At 53.5% G+C, this 14,526-nt stretch overlaps 7 protein-coding genes across 7 annotated transcripts; 4 read left to right on the forward strand and 3 right to left on the reverse strand.

Moving 5' to 3' along the window:
* Positions 1-577: 577 nt before the first annotated feature.
* Positions 578-3,063, forward strand: An11g07970 (uncharacterized protein; the record flags this gene model as incomplete). The annotated part of the gene is made up of 4 exons (XM_001394728.3): positions 578-586; positions 752-908; positions 1,005-1,116; positions 1,233-3,063. The coding sequence occupies 4 exons, from the start codon at positions 578-580 to the stop codon at positions 3,061-3,063; spliced, it is 2,109 nt and encodes a 702-aa protein (XP_001394765.1).
* Positions 3,064-4,915: 1,852 nt separating this feature from the next.
* Positions 4,916-6,821, reverse strand: An11g07980 (uncharacterized protein; the record flags this gene model as incomplete). The annotated part of the gene is made up of 3 exons (XM_059750423.1): positions 4,916-5,066; positions 5,122-6,281; positions 6,345-6,821. The coding sequence occupies 3 exons, from the start codon at positions 6,819-6,821 to the stop codon at positions 4,916-4,918; spliced, it is 1,788 nt and encodes a 595-aa protein (XP_059604328.1).
* A 117-nt stretch (positions 6,822-6,938) lies between these two features.
* Positions 6,939-7,683, forward strand: An11g07990 (hypothetical protein; the record flags this gene model as incomplete). Its single annotated transcript, XM_059750424.1, has 5 exons — positions 6,939-7,160; positions 7,210-7,281; positions 7,323-7,371; positions 7,449-7,511; positions 7,586-7,683. The coding sequence occupies 5 exons, from the start codon at positions 6,939-6,941 to the stop codon at positions 7,681-7,683; spliced, it is 504 nt and encodes a 167-aa protein (XP_059604329.1).
* Positions 7,684-7,740: 57 nt separating this feature from the next.
* An11g08000 (hypothetical protein) lies at positions 7,741-8,733 on the reverse strand (the record flags this gene model as incomplete). Its single annotated transcript, XM_059750425.1, has 4 exons — positions 7,741-7,927; positions 8,189-8,282; positions 8,341-8,564; positions 8,651-8,733. The coding sequence occupies 4 exons, from the start codon at positions 8,731-8,733 to the stop codon at positions 7,741-7,743; spliced, it is 588 nt and encodes a 195-aa protein (XP_059604330.1).
* Positions 8,734-9,386: 653 nt separating this feature from the next.
* An11g08010 (uncharacterized protein) lies at positions 9,387-10,368 on the forward strand (the record flags this gene model as incomplete). The annotated part of the gene is made up of 3 exons (XM_001394732.3): positions 9,387-9,437; positions 9,492-10,227; positions 10,280-10,368. The coding sequence occupies 3 exons, from the start codon at positions 9,387-9,389 to the stop codon at positions 10,366-10,368; spliced, it is 876 nt and encodes a 291-aa protein (XP_001394769.1).
* A 316-nt stretch (positions 10,369-10,684) lies between these two features.
* Positions 10,685-11,960, reverse strand: An11g08020 (uncharacterized protein; the record flags this gene model as incomplete). The annotated part of the gene is made up of 4 exons (XM_001394733.1): positions 10,685-11,087; positions 11,165-11,609; positions 11,662-11,698; positions 11,769-11,960. The coding sequence occupies 4 exons, from the start codon at positions 11,958-11,960 to the stop codon at positions 10,685-10,687; spliced, it is 1,077 nt and encodes a 358-aa protein (XP_001394770.1).
* Positions 11,961-12,653: 693 nt separating this feature from the next.
* Positions 12,654-14,492, forward strand: An11g08030 (uncharacterized protein; the record flags this gene model as incomplete). The annotated part of the gene is made up of 4 exons (XM_001394734.3): positions 12,654-13,489; positions 13,546-14,079; positions 14,134-14,288; positions 14,356-14,492. 4 exons carry the CDS (start codon positions 12,654-12,656, stop codon positions 14,490-14,492), a joined length of 1,662 nt encoding a protein of 553 aa, XP_001394771.1.
* Between the last annotated feature and the right edge of the window lie 34 nt (positions 14,493-14,526).

Here is a 14,526-nt window from a genome sequence, read left to right on the forward strand (position 1 = left end):
TGTGTAACGCATCATCAATTGTGAATAGATCTGAGAGGTAGATAGGATGGAAACTGGTAATTTCCATCATCTCATGAATTTACTTGTGTTGCCAGTGCTGTCAGGTACCTTCCTGTTTAGGCCCGATTTGAAGTGTCACTTGGGCATTGTGTAGATCTGGATGACCTCTTGTGGTGAATGAAGTCCAGGGAAACACCCGCTGCAGAAATTTCTCGGTGTTAGAGGTCAAACCATTCACTTACCATCTTTTGCGTACACCAATCTTTACATCTAATACTAGTCAGTTACTGTTGTGGTGGTTGTTGTTGTTGTTGTCCCTTGCGCCCGTTTGCTGGAAAGCTGCCCCTGGGGCTTACATAAGCGGGGAGGCTTCACTTCGGCTGGCAGCGACTCTGAGTCTCTCTTTCGCCGTGTTCCAAACCGCCTCGTCGTGCTTGCTTCCTCCTCCCCCAGTCGTCTTTCTTCGTCTTCTTCCTCTTCTCTCGCCCGTCTCTTTCCCTTCTCCTTCTGCTTCATCATCAACTACCCTTGACCTTTTCTTTCTCGCTTTTCCGACCTCTAGTTCCAGTCCCTACTCATGGCTTCTGTATGTGCTCCCTCTCTTGTTTCTGGCCCCGTATAGCTCAGCTGTGATGTGATGGCTGTCCAACGTCATGTCCCCCTCTGAAACCGCGCGTTGGCGATCCTCCAACGCGCTCAGATAAGATCTTGGCCTTCCCCATGCTGACTTCATGCTCTCTTGCTTGTCTAGCCCCGTCCTCCACACAACTTCGGTCCTCAAGGCTATCCCCTCCCCAACGGTGCTGTTCCTTCTGGTCCCGTCCCCGGCGCCGCCCCTCTCCTCCCAAACAATGGTCGAATCATTCAGAATGGTCCCGTCAGAGTGCTGTGCATTGCGGACGTGCGAGGTATGTGGTCCGGATATAGCTCCGGTAGCGATCCCCGGATTGGTAGACCCGATTGAGCTGATTTGGGAAATCTGTTTTGCTTTTTCCACGGCGCAGGTAATCTGAAGTCCTTGAATGAGTTGGCCAGGCAGGCCCGTGCAGACCATATCATCCACACCGGTGACTTCGGTTTCTACGATGACACTTCGCTCGAGCGCATTGCAGACAAGTCAGTGGCTTTCCCCTTCCCCGATTCGTACAGCTACTTTCAGCCGCTAGAGAGCTTTCATGCATGATAAACATGTGACCGGATCTACTAACACAAATCTGCATCTCGACGATTAGGACTCTTAAGCACGTGGCCCAATACTCTCCCCTGCTCCCCGAGAATGTCAAGCGCACTATTGCCCAGACTCCTCCCCAGCAGTCCATCAAGCAACGATTCACGCCCGATCAGCTACCCCTCTCAGAGCTTCCCATGCTGCTCGACAAGCGGCTCACTCTCGATGTTCCTGTCTACACTGTCTGGGGTGCCTGCGAGGATGTTCGCGTGTTGGAGAAGTTCCGATCGGGAGAGTACAAGGTTGACAAGCTGCACATCATTGATGAAGCCAACTCGCGGCTGCTCGACATTGGCGGTGTGAAGCTCCGTCTCTTGGGTTTGGGAGGAGCGGTTGTTATGCACAAGCTGTTCGACAATGGCGAGGGCAAGACTACTATTGCTGGCGGCCAAGGCACCATGTGGACAACCCTGCTGCAAATGGGAGAGCTGATTGACACAGCGAACCGTGTATACGACCCCTCAGAGACCCGGATCTTCGTCACGCATGCGTCGCCGGCTCGTGAGGGTATGCTGAACCAGCTGTCGGTCACGCTCAAGGCCGATTTCTCCATCTCCGCTGGCTTGCACTTCCGTTACGGCTCGTCCTACAACGAATTCTCCGTCAACCCCTCCCTCGACCACTACCGGGGCAAGCTTGCCGCTTCCAAGGCTTCCTTCAATGACGTGTGGGAGACCGTCCGGGGCGAGGTCGAGGCCGCCATTTCGCAGAACGAGGCTCAGAAGACTCTGCTGGACAATGCTCTTGAGGTGGTCAACAAGATGCCTACCGTTGCCAACGGTGGCAACCCGTTCGGTGGACCTGCTGCCCCCGGCAACGCAGCTGGCCAGGTCGACGAAAGCGCCTTCAAGAACATGTGGAACTTCAACTTGGCAGACGCAGCATTCGGCTTCTTGGTGCTTGAGATCGAGTCGGGCCGCATCGCTACCGAAATGCGCGCCCAAGGATTCAATTTCGCTCACCGTACCGGCAAGCCCCAGCCCGCTGGCCCAGCCCAGCCCGCTCCCGTCCCCGCTGGCGCCCCTGCTGGCATTGCCTCGCCTCGCGTCCCCGGAGCTGCTCCCCAATTCGGTCAGGCTCAACCTGTTCCCGCCCGCACGGGTCCCCTTCCTCAACAGCAGGCCCCGGCACAGGCCAAGGCTCCCGCCGCCGCTCCCGCTCGTACATCCCCCGTTCCCGTGATCCCTAAGCCTGCTACGCCGCAGCCTGCCGCCGCCCCTGCTGCGCAGCCCGCCGTGACGTCCCCGGAGAGAACCACGACCACCGAGGCCAACGGTACCGCTCAGCCCGAGAAGCCCTCCGAATCTCCGATGCCCAAGATTGAGAAGAAGCAGAGCAACGGCCTCTTCGTCTCGAACGTTGAGAACGAACAAGCTGTGCGTGATCTCTTCCCCGAAGAAGACAAGGCCAAGATCGTGAAGATTGAGAAGTGGGGCAAATACAACAACCATGTCGTCCACTTCACGACTGTCGAGGAGGCCAAGGCTGCCCTCGATCGCCAGCCCCCGGAGCACAAGAAGCCCACTCCTGCCGGTCAACCTCGTAAGCCCAACATCAAGTTCTTCGAAGACCGTGGCAGCCACCGCGGCAACGCCGGTACATGGCAGGGCAGCAACCGTGGTGCCAATGCCTCCCAGCGCGGGTACCAGAGCGGAGGTGCCAGTGACAGCGAGACTAACCGCGGACGTGGATTCCGTGGCCGAGGCGGTGCTGGCCGCGGCGACCGGGGCGGACGTGGCGGACGTGGTGGTCGCGGTGGGTTCAACAAGGGAGGCGCTCCGACTTCAGACTCGGGACCAGGCGACAAGCCCGCCACAACTGGAGGCGACGCTTGATTTGTGTGTGGTTGTGCCTGATATCCCTTTCTGATTCCATATCCGCCTTTGTTTCTCCAATTCCCCCTTTTCATCTTTCTTTTCGAAAGTGTCATTCTACGTCTGCATCTCTTTTCTTCCTGTTCCATGTTTTCATTAATCCCACGCTTTTCGATCGGTATTTTAATTTTCTATTGTTGTGATACTTGCTAAATGACGTCTTTTCCTCTTTTCACCATGTTCTTGTCCTTTTTCAGCGAGATATGCGTCCAAACTTCTTTTCCCATTCATCTTCTTCTTTCCTAGTAGACACTTCGCGCTGGCGACGGGAGTGATCGGGTTCCTGACTCGGTCGACTCCATTCCCCACTCGGATCCCTAGGACTCCAGGAGTCGTTGGTGTGGATCCGAAGGCAGAAGCAGAGGCGGAGACAGAGAGACATAGGCGGAGGCGCAAAGCAGAAGCAAGCGGAGGAGAGGTGGGTGTGTGTGCTATTGAACTTGGTATGATATTATGGTCTTTGATTTTGTTGGGTGGCCGCGGGAAACGGGGAATTTAAAAAGCGAAGGGATATATCTGAGGTTACTTTGCAAGAAACGAAAAAAAGAAGAAACAAACCAAAAAGGCCAACGGCGAGGATTCTTTTGTATTCTATATTCTCCTGGAACGTACCAATATCGATACCCTTGTAACTTCCTGCGGCTTTATCTACTACCACTAGTACTTAGTATCCTTCCAACTGGTAGTACCGCTATACTACTTGTACTACGTAGTAAAGACAGTAGACTAACTTTTCTACAATTACCTCCTACTTTACTACAACTGTACCGCAACGGGTGTTGCACTGACCTGCTTCGGGCTACTTACTAGTAAGTAGTAGTATGTATCATGAGTGCAACTAAGTTTGGAGTTGTTTCCAAGATATATATTCCGGGCGGGTGCGGCGGGCCACTCTACGTAATGGACCACACTACTATCAACTTGTCTTGTTAAGAATAACTCACTAGTATCGAAGTACTACCAAAGCAGTAGTACCACGACTGGTAGTACGACTGCAATTGCAAGAGGTAGATGGTTGAAGAATCATCGGAAGCATCAAACATTAGTATGAAGGAATATCTATACTAGTACGAGTGTCGGAGAAGAGAGAACTGGCGTATTATTACTTCATGCCTATACAGAGATACAACCTCACCCTGAGAAATACGCCGATTACACCCAAATAGACAAGAAGAACCCTTTCGCGTATTTCCAAGGGCAGGTAGGTAGACAGATAAATTGACACAGCAACATATCACTCAAGTCCCCAGCCACCAAGATTTTTTGAATACATGTGGTGTGCTGAAAGGTCGAGAACCAGCGGTGCATATACATAGGAACAAGCACGCAACCCAAGTGTAGGATAGAATGAATGAAAGAAGACTCCAACGGTCATGGTGTACAGTCTGCCAACCCGAAGCTTCCTATATTGCATTAATTTTTCCCCCAGCAAACCACGCCTCCTGTTCGCCTGCAGTGGTCTTCGAGAGAAGGAGAGAGAAGAAGAAAGAAGATAGTAGAGAAAGTACAGTCATAAGTAGATGGAGAGATGTAATATGTGTTGGGGAGGTTATTGCTTTGCTCCAAATGTCTTTAGAAGAAAAAAAATGTCCAACCGAAGATTGCGGTAAATAACCTGGAGTACTCCGTGGATTTTTCACTTTGCGTTCGTGTGAAAAACCTCCCGTATCCATTTGTCCCTTTTTGTCGTAACGGCGTCAACAACAGCTTTGCATTACATGTATGGGTATCTGAAACGCAGAATGATGGCAACGAGGGCAGTATGCGGCGGGCGGCGCAGGTGCGAACTAACTTGTTGTTTCCCCTCGCTTGACTACTTCGCCCGCCCCATGATGTCGTCAACGTCTTGCTGGTTGACGACCACACCGCCCTCAGAACACCGCGCCTTCATGCGTAGTTCGGAGCAAAGATGATCGACATCGAGCTCTCCGTTGCGGAATCTCTCCATTGATTGCAGACGATCCCTTTAAGAAGTCAGTACGAATGTGGTTATTGGGGAGTACAACAGGATGATCATACCATATCTTCGTGCAACTCAGCATCTGAGACTTGTCTTCTCCAGGCACAACTTCTTCATCCAACTTGCTGTCAATCTCCGCGATCAAGTCCTTCTTCGGTGGTTGTTGGGTGGCCGCTTCCGTGAGGTTGTGTGAAGGGCTTCCCAGATCGGGCAGGGGGAAAGCATCGTCAAAGAATGTTCCGAAGTCCTGAGACAGGATGGCATCCTGAGGCTCACGCCAGTCTCCGAAGAGAACAGGATCGAACTGGCCTCCGTTCTGCTGAGCGAGCATATCCAGACCCGCAACATCCTCGTGGGGAGCCTCCTGACTAGGAGTATTTGACGCGCTTTGGCTGTTATGCCGGACGGCTGGAATGGGGTTATTGATATTGCCACATGCCATGCCAAGTTGCGCGCAGAAGGATTCCTCACCATCGATGGTGGTATATGTGCAGCCATCATGAGCACCGTGATTGTGGTGGGCCTTAGTAGCAGGAGAATTAATGGTCGGTTCCGGGGATGTGCCGTTGGAAGAAAGACTCTGGCTCTGGTGGGAATCGGACGAGGAGGATGGCGAGTCAGTTGTAGAGGAGTCGTGCGTAGAGGTGGAGTGCGCCGTGCCGTTGTATATGGACACCTTCGGCGTGGACTTCCTCGTGGACGCAGGAGTGGATCCCTGCTGGGACACGGAGCTGGGAGTCCTGCCCGCGGGTACACCGTTGGACTGAGAGCTGCTCAGAGAGTTACGGCTCACAACACCTGGCACACGAGAGTCGTTACGCGGGGTTGCTGTTGATGGCTCCCCTTTAGCACTCTGCTGCGTCTTGGACAATTGGCCATTATTGAAAATGTGGGAGCCCGGAAGATCCCCGAATTTGGGGAAGTCAAACATGAAATCGTTGTTCTGAAGGCCGTACGATCCCTTGCTGTTGGGATAGGCCCCTGGGATGGCATTCATGGCAGAGACACCAGTGCCGGTGGTCAGCCAGGAGAGACGCTTGCGGTACTCTCTCAGTTCGACTTGCAGGCGGTCAATCTGAGCACGTAGTAACCCATTTTCCTGATTCGCGTTGTCAGAAGCCTTCTGAAGCTCATCTACCTTCGTTTCCAAATCCTTCAAGTGTTTCTCCTTGCGTTCACGGAACGCTCGCTGCGCAGCTCGGTTCTGTGCCTTCCGCTTCTGCAAATGTGTTAGTATCACGATACCCTCGGCGCCCACATCGCGATAACCGAGTATACGTACTGAGGTTGGCTCGGAAGTCAAGGGCTTCCTTCCTGGCTTCTTTGCCGCCTTCTCATCGCTTTCTCTTCGCTTCTTACCAGAAGCTTCATTCTCATCCGCATCGCCATCGATGTCCTTCCGCTTCTCTCCCGGCTCGGGTTCTTCCGATTGCGGCAGGCTGTCGGGAATATCACCGATCAAGTTCTCGGAGCCTTGAAAGTCAAAGTCCAGCTCGGGGTTGAAGTCCAGGAAGGGACTTTCATCATCGCCATACCCCAGGCCACCCGAGTGAGGATTAGAGGGGTCGAATGCAGGGCTCATATTGTAACTACCTGTGGTTCCAGGGGTAGACTCTGGGTCTGACTTGGAAGCCGGGGGATGAGAATTATTCTGCTGTTTTGCAGGCGGATTGTTGGAGGATAGAGCAGCCAGGAGAAGATCCTGCTGATCTGGCGACAGGTAAAGACCGTGCTGATAGAGGGAGTTGTAGTCGGCCATTGTGTTCAGAATATCGCAGCCGACAGTGACAACCAGAGGGGGAAGGTGTTGAAGCCGTGGGGCGTGTCAAGTGCTGCTCGACAGAAGTGATCTGGAAATAATGGTCGACTCGATGAGATGCAGGCCGGGCTTCCCGCCCGTTCGTTGTATCGATGGGTGGCCCCCAGAGACGGGTCAAGTAGGAGGGGTTCCGGTACGATGACACCGGAAGAGACCAGAAGAGGGGCACAATATGATTTTTGCGATGACCGAGACAGCCAACCAAGAACCTTCACGTCAACCTCAACTGCACCTAGGGATGTTTGGGGGAAGCAATCTGAGGCTGGCAGTCTTCGGGAGGTGTTGGGGAGACGGGGCGTTGCGGGAAGAAGTGAGATTCGGGAGACAGGTGAAGTTGCGGATGACAATGCGTGAAGGAGAGGCGCAAGGCAGGCGAGACGCACAAGCCGCAAAGAGGTCTGTCTGACGAGCCAAAACGGGGCTAAGGAGAGGCAGACCTAGGACGAATCACAGGCCGAGCAAGAGGACGAGAGGGAGGGGAGAGGGGCTGGTGAGTGGTGAGTGAAAGGAGGATGGGAAGAGTAGTAGGATGATGCAAGATGGGCGAGAGGTAGGGGGATGCAGTAGGGCGAAAGAATGCGAGACCCGTCGTTAAGGGTCTGGCCGAATGGAACGAAATTGTGGCACCGGGTAGGAGGGGGGAGGGGAGTTGGTTCTTGACGGGGGTTGGAAGGAAAGGATGAGGGGGGAAAGGTTGAGAGAAGGCGTGAGAGGAGAGGCAGTGGATGCAACAAGACAAGACAAGCCTAGTAGAAGAGAGGCGGATGGAATGGAATCTTCCACCGCGGAGGAGACACACTGAGAGAGAGAGGGGGCGATGGCCCTGAGAGCGGTCGGCAGAATAGAAGAAGGTGATTGGCTACAGGATTCTGCAGAAGGCAAAAAGTGTAGCCTGAGGTGCTCTGCCGGTGCAAACCTCAGGCTGCAGGTGGGGAACCCAGTGACTCCTGCTTAGAAATCCAACCCGAAAAGCCTCTGCGGTTTTTCTCTCTTCGCCCATTTGCTTCTCTTCCACTTCGGCATTGCTTGGTTCCTTGGTTGGTCCCCTCTTACAATCATCAACCCTACGATGGATTTGACTCCATTGCTAGACTCGTCAGCCTGAAACTGGGACCCAGGCACTAGTATCTTAGTCTCTGCCTACTTAGTATTTAGATAACTAGTTTATCTACGCCGTCGATGGATAGGTAGATTGCTGGACCGCCCCCCTGCGAAATTGGGACCGTCCTTTGTCTGGGTGATGCTACTCCGTACTAGACGAACCGATCGACTGTCTCACCCAAGAAAAGTGACTCATGGGGCGCCACTTTTCTCGGACACGGGCACGGGTTCTTTTGTTCGCCGTCATCTCACCGCCCCCAGTCTCAGTGTTAAGACCAGACCCTCCGACTTTCGGTGCTCCTCATGGCTCATGCTGATGCCTATCCCTTTGCGATCTCGGGTGCCTCGGATGGATTACTGTAATCTAGGTAGTTGCCCGTCAATCGCATGGTTCCTCCCATGTGAGTGCTGTAGGCTGTAGCAACCAGGAATTCGTCTCCCGTGCACATCGTAAGCCGGGGATAACCTAGATTATTTGGCCAGAGCTCCCCCCCTACTACTCTCGGTCGAGTGCATAGCCCCCCCGACCGATCACAATCGGGCCAAGCGGTGTGAACCCACCAGGGATCTGGATCTCCGATGCTTAAGGTTTAGCCTATAGCGACGAGCAACCTGCCACGGCTGACGAGTCTTGGGGTTGGCCATTGATCTCCCCGCCCGGTTATGACTCCTGGACTGCCGGTGCCGCTGCCCCATCAGTATCAAGTGTTGCTGTAGCCTGTAGCCTGTAGTCTAGTCTAGCATGTGGCATGTAGCCTGATAACGCGGTAGGACGGACACCTGGCAGATCTCGGGCCAATCATCACCCCCATCGGTTGGCCTTTGTTCCGGCAGCCGAATGACGTGAGGATCGACTGTGGAAGCGGACACCAACCAGGTGTTGACCCGTTGACCCGTAGCTTAGTGGATGCGGGCGTGGCCTGAGATCGGAGCTTTTCTGGACTTCGGCTGCCTGCCTTTAATGTAACCGTGGGGAAGTCGAACCGGGACTAAGTAGTGACCGGCCCAAGCCTGAAGGGGCAGTAGTTGCTAAAAGTACTTCACCATAAGGGTCAGCAACCAAGAACGTCCGCTAGTTGAGCTCCTAGTGAACTGTAGCAACAGGAGCGAGCGAGCGAGCGAATGCAGATAGCGGATAACATGTGACTTGCGCCCATGCAGATGTGGCGGTGCCGAGGCACGTGATTGTCACGAGCCGCAACGGGGCCCCCGCCACAGCCCAGTCTTATCCCAGGGCGACTTCTCTTATCTGCAAAACCTCAGATTTGCTCTCCCTCAGCCCGACCGCCACTCCACTTTGACGACTGTCATCATCCGGCGCACTTGCCATTCATTCATTCATCCTCCGGTTCTCCACCAGGAATTAATCGCATTCCCCTTTTTACTTCTTCTAATTACCCAACAATGTCAGACGTCGCTGCCCTGGAGGCAGAGGTGAAGGAGTTCAAGCTCCAGGTACGTGCTTGGCCATCACCGTCTGGTCCGTGACTAACCGTCCCTCTCCCCCAGCTTGAAACCGTCCAATCGAGTTTGCAGGTAGACCCAGACAACACGGAATTGCAGAGTCTCCAAACTGAGCTGGAAGAACTTATAAACCTCACCGAAACATCCATTGCCGAACTCAAACCTCCCGCGCCTCCCGTGTCTCAGCCGCCGGCGTCCGCGGCCAAGGATAATAGGGCCAAGGATTCTTACGCATCTCAACCAACATACCGCAAACCGACGGTCGAACAAACGGACGAACCGTCAACTCAGACCTCCTTTTCCGTTAACGAGCACGTTCTCGCCCGGTGGGTGTCGGGCGACAACTCGTTCTACCCAGCGCGTATCACCTCCATCACCGGCTCTGCGAGCAACCCCGTGTACCTCGTCTCGTTCAAGTCATATGGGACGGTGGAAAATCTAACCTCCAAAGACATCAGGCCCATTTCCGGCAATGACTCGCGAAAGCGCAAGGCTGATGCAAGCTCAGGCAATTCCTCATCACAATCTCCGGCGCCGCCGCCGCCCCACTCGAGCGTGATCTCCGCCGCCGCGGACATTAACCCCGCGTTGGCCAACCAGGCGCGTAAGGAGCCGAGCAAGGTGAGCGATGGGCCGGCGCGCCCGGCCAAGGTGCCCCGGAAGGTGAAGGCCACGCGGGAGCTTGAGGCGGGCAAGATGAAGTGGAAAGACTTTGCCAGCAAGGGGAAACTGGGTCGCAAGGAGAGCATGTTCCGCACGGGCGACGGAGTAAATGCCCGAGGTGAGTGGACTCTTCTGATAGAACACGTGCGACAGCAGACTGACTGCAGTAGTGGGTTTCACTGGCTCTGGCCAGCAAATGCGCAAAGACCCTGGACGTTCACGACACGTCTACCAGCAGGGCGAAGAGGAAGGCTACTAGCTGGGCTTAAAGATGGATGGGCTTCACTCTGTTATTTTTCTGTCCCTACCGTGTGTCACATCGCTAACGGGCTATGGTGTCAGATCTAGTGAAGCGAGCCAGTCGTACATACTATAAAATTTTGATATCCAGACGCATCATCTTGGTGATGTGATGCGACATTGTAGTAACTTATGTCCATGTCTACTCTTGAATTTCTTTGGTTCTATTTGTAGCGTGCCAGCTAGCTGAATACCCTGATGATGATCACCTGCCACTCCACCAGCTACATATAAAGTGACGCCACGGATTTGTTATCCGTAATATGCCAGTGCTATTATACTGCCCTCTTGCTCTCGATCACTTGGAAGTCGGTCTCAATCATGATTCTGCCCTCGTCACTCTCGTCTTCTCTGCGCATAGAGTCCATCTCGACTCGGACAGTCTGCGTTGCAAGCAGACTCTCGTCCCAATCCCTGGGCTTCCTCACGGGAGCATTCCTCGTGTGGCTGGACAGCTTATTCTCCGAGCTACCCAGATACCTTCCCACACGCGAGCCGAATATCCGTTGGATGGTGTACCGCAGCAGGGGTTGCAAGGTAGGCAGACAGGCACAAACAATTCCGATGCACGGCTCCACACTGGACCAGATGAAGACATTTCCCATGATCCAGGTGATATCCACGGACCTGCTAAGAAACGTCATGTAATATATTCGGATGAGGCTCGCCACGCAGACACTACAAATAATGTTTTTATCAGTTTCCGGACAGGATAAAACATGGGGTCGGAAAGGGGGGCGATCGACACAACATACAAGCTGCCAAGTAGGAAAATGCTGCAAACCAGAACCTTCTGGGTGGTTCGCATGTGAAGCCTCCAGATAACAGGCATGGGGGCTAGCAGAATGATCACGTCCGTGGTCACATTTGCAGCGGCATTTCCGATATAGAATGGATAAAGGTTGTAGACGCAGCGGCCGCCAGCCGGATCAGCATACTGCGTCCAGTAGTATGAGACAGGCCGGCAACAGACGAGAAAGGCGATGGTGCAAGAAACCCAGTAGCCGATCGTCAATGCGACGCAGAACCACATCGCCTTGTTCATACCGAAAATGCGGCGGTAAAAGAGGATGACCGAAAGCTTGATCAAGGGCACGGTGACGACGTATATGAGGACGTATGCGAACAATATTTGCATGACCTTGATCACATCATGCAGGGGTATAGCCCATACATGCTTCCCGAGGCCATAGTAGCCTCCTGTATAGAGTTGGTCAGTACTCTTTGCCGGGTGATGGCCTGGCGAACGAACCAACAATCGTGGAGACGAAATTCGCGGTTACGGACAGCTGCAGTCATCCTAATCATCAGCATCGCCATCCGGTGCTTCTGGAGAGGCAATATGTCACAAGCACATACCAAAGCAGCAACTATCATCCAATCATCGGCAGCAATGGAAGCCTGTTGCACCCGAGATCTGGCGAAAAATCGAAGGGCAATGGCAATAGCTGCCAGCACGTATGTGACACTCACAGCTGCATTGTTCACCCCACGCCGGCTGGCCGTCAGGTCCGTCCCTGGAGGAGGATCCCCAAAGACGCTGCTGGACATGTCTGTTGCCACTTGCAGAGGAAGGCATATCGAGTGGACTGGAAGGCACCGCTGGGTCTTTAAGATAGAAATCCGGTTCTGACACACTACTGCGTCGAATTATAAGCTCCAGGGCATTCAAAGAAGCGAACGCATCAATCACATTCAGCGTTCGGCGTGTGGCATGCCGCTAGGATGCTCTAGCGATCCTTCCGGCCCCTGACAGGCCCCTTTGGCCCCCAAACCAGGCGGGCCGGCGGGTCCGTATCTTTGACAGCGGCGTGGCTTCACTCCCGGCGCCCTTCCTCTGCCATCTCAAAGCTTCACTCTTGACCCTTTTTGGGGGCCTAATTCCTACAAGGTTAATAAAGGTCTGACAAATGCAGGACTCTACCGCCATGGCTATCTCCTTTCAATTACGTCCTGCGTCATATTGTATGGTAGACTCGCAGAGTCGATTTTGCGCTAATATATCATCCTGCGAATCAATCGGGCCTGTAGACTTACCCTTTAGGGTAACCACTAACTTAGGCCAGCCGTTTAGTTACTGAAACTACAAGGCTGCGGCCGGGGGAAATCCGGGAACAAAAGGACCACAAGGCTACCATATAACTAGTAAGGATGCCCCCTGTTCCGAAATCTTGGCTATTGCGAGTCTGAACCTGCGTGTCTGCAACTCATCTCGCAAACCCTGGGGCTTGTTCTGTCACCATTATGCCTTCCAGAGAGTCCGTCCCGACCGAATCCACAGCATATGCTGTAGATCCCAAGCGGTTTGCTTTCACTCCCCGGAAACTCAGAGTCGTCTGCATCGGAGCGGGCTTTTCGGGACTGATCCTTGCGCACAAGCTCAAGCATGAGCAGCCCCTTGACTTTGTTGACTTCACCCTCTATGAAAAGAATCCCGAGGTAGGCGGTACTTGGTTTGAGAACATCTACCCTGGCGTGGGCTGCGACGTGCCTGCTCACAGTTACGTATTCCCCTTTGAGCCCAATCCCTCCTGGTCGCAAAGCTATGCCAAGGGTCCGGAGATTGAGGAATACATCCGATCGACAACGGAGAAGTACGGGCTGAAAGAGAGGATCATTTTCAACACCCGACTTGTCAAGTCTGTCTGGAACGAGGAACGTGGAAAATGGGTTCTTGAGCTCAAGCAGAACGACACAATGGTGTGCGATGAAGCAGACATCCTCATCAATGCCGGGGGTATTCTCAATCGGTGGAAAATGCCCAAGATTGAGGGTCTGACCCAGTTCCAGGGCAAGCTACTTCACACAGCGGGCTGGGATCCGGCCTACGATTGGTCTGGAAAGAAGATCGCTATTATCGGCAATGGCTCCTCAGGGATCCAGATCGTACCTGCGCTGCAGCCCAAGGCAGCCCGCATCGTCAACTACATCCGCCAACCAACATGGGTGTCGGTCAATCTGTGCCCAGACACGACTAAGGATGGAATGGGTACCAACTTTGTATATACCGAAGAAGAAAAGGCCCGGTTTAGGGACGACCCCGAAGGATTTCTGGAATACAGGAAGTTTATCGAACGCTCGTACGTTTACCCCCACCTACTAAGGCGATCTACTAATAATCCATCATCACACACAGAGTCAACACCGTTTACAAGCTGATGCTCAAGGGATCCGAGTACAATCAAATGCTATACACCGCCACGGAGCAACTAATGAGACAGCGTCTCAGCAAGAACCCACACCTGATCAAGAAACTCATTCCCGATACTGATATCGGATGCCGTCGTCTCAGCCCCGGAGATGGGTATCTAGAAGCCATGCAGGAGCCCAACGCAGAATGGTGTTTTGATCCCATCGAGCGCATCACCAAGACAGGCATCCAGACCACCCAAGGCGAGGAGGACTTTGACCTCATTGTCTGCGCCACGGGTTTCGACACCACCTTCATCCCTGGCTGGGAGATGGTCGGCCGGAATGGTCGTCAGCTCGCCCACGACTGGAAGACCACCCCAGAGGCGTATTTCTCCATCTGCTGTCCGGGCAGTCCCAACTACTTCATGTTCGCTGGGCCTAACTGCCCTATTGGCCATGGCAGCGTTCCTCAAATGCTAGGCTGGACTGCTGATTACATCCTGCAGTGGGTGAAGAAGATCGCCCGGGAAGATATTCAGTAAGATCCGACCTTTACCTATAATGAGACCTTTGAACCACTAACATTCTCTAGTTCCGTTGTCGTAACCGACACTGCAAACCAGCTATACAACCGTCATGTCCAGGCAAACCTGAAACATACCGTCTGGAGCTCAGGCTGCACTGCCTGGTACAACAATGGCTCTGCCGTGACGGCTATGTATCCTGGCAGTGTTCTTCACTACAAAGGTAAATCAGCCTTCACCTAGACCCCGGGGCTTGAATCACGTGCACTAACGCATTTGATAATCTACAGAGGCTATCTCTACCGTCCGCGGCGAGGACTTTGATATCCGCTACTCAAATAACGCCAACCCCTTTGCGTATCTTTCGAATGGTGAGCTGGAGTGGGAGAGAGCAGATGGGGCGGATTTGGCGTTTTATTTGAAATAGGCTGGTATTGGACGGGCTTATTAGTAATGTCATG

This window comes from Aspergillus niger (genome assembly GCF_000002855.4).
Source record: "Aspergillus niger supercontig An11".
NCBI classification, from domain to species: Eukaryota; Fungi; Ascomycota; class Eurotiomycetes; order Eurotiales; family Aspergillaceae; genus Aspergillus; species Aspergillus niger.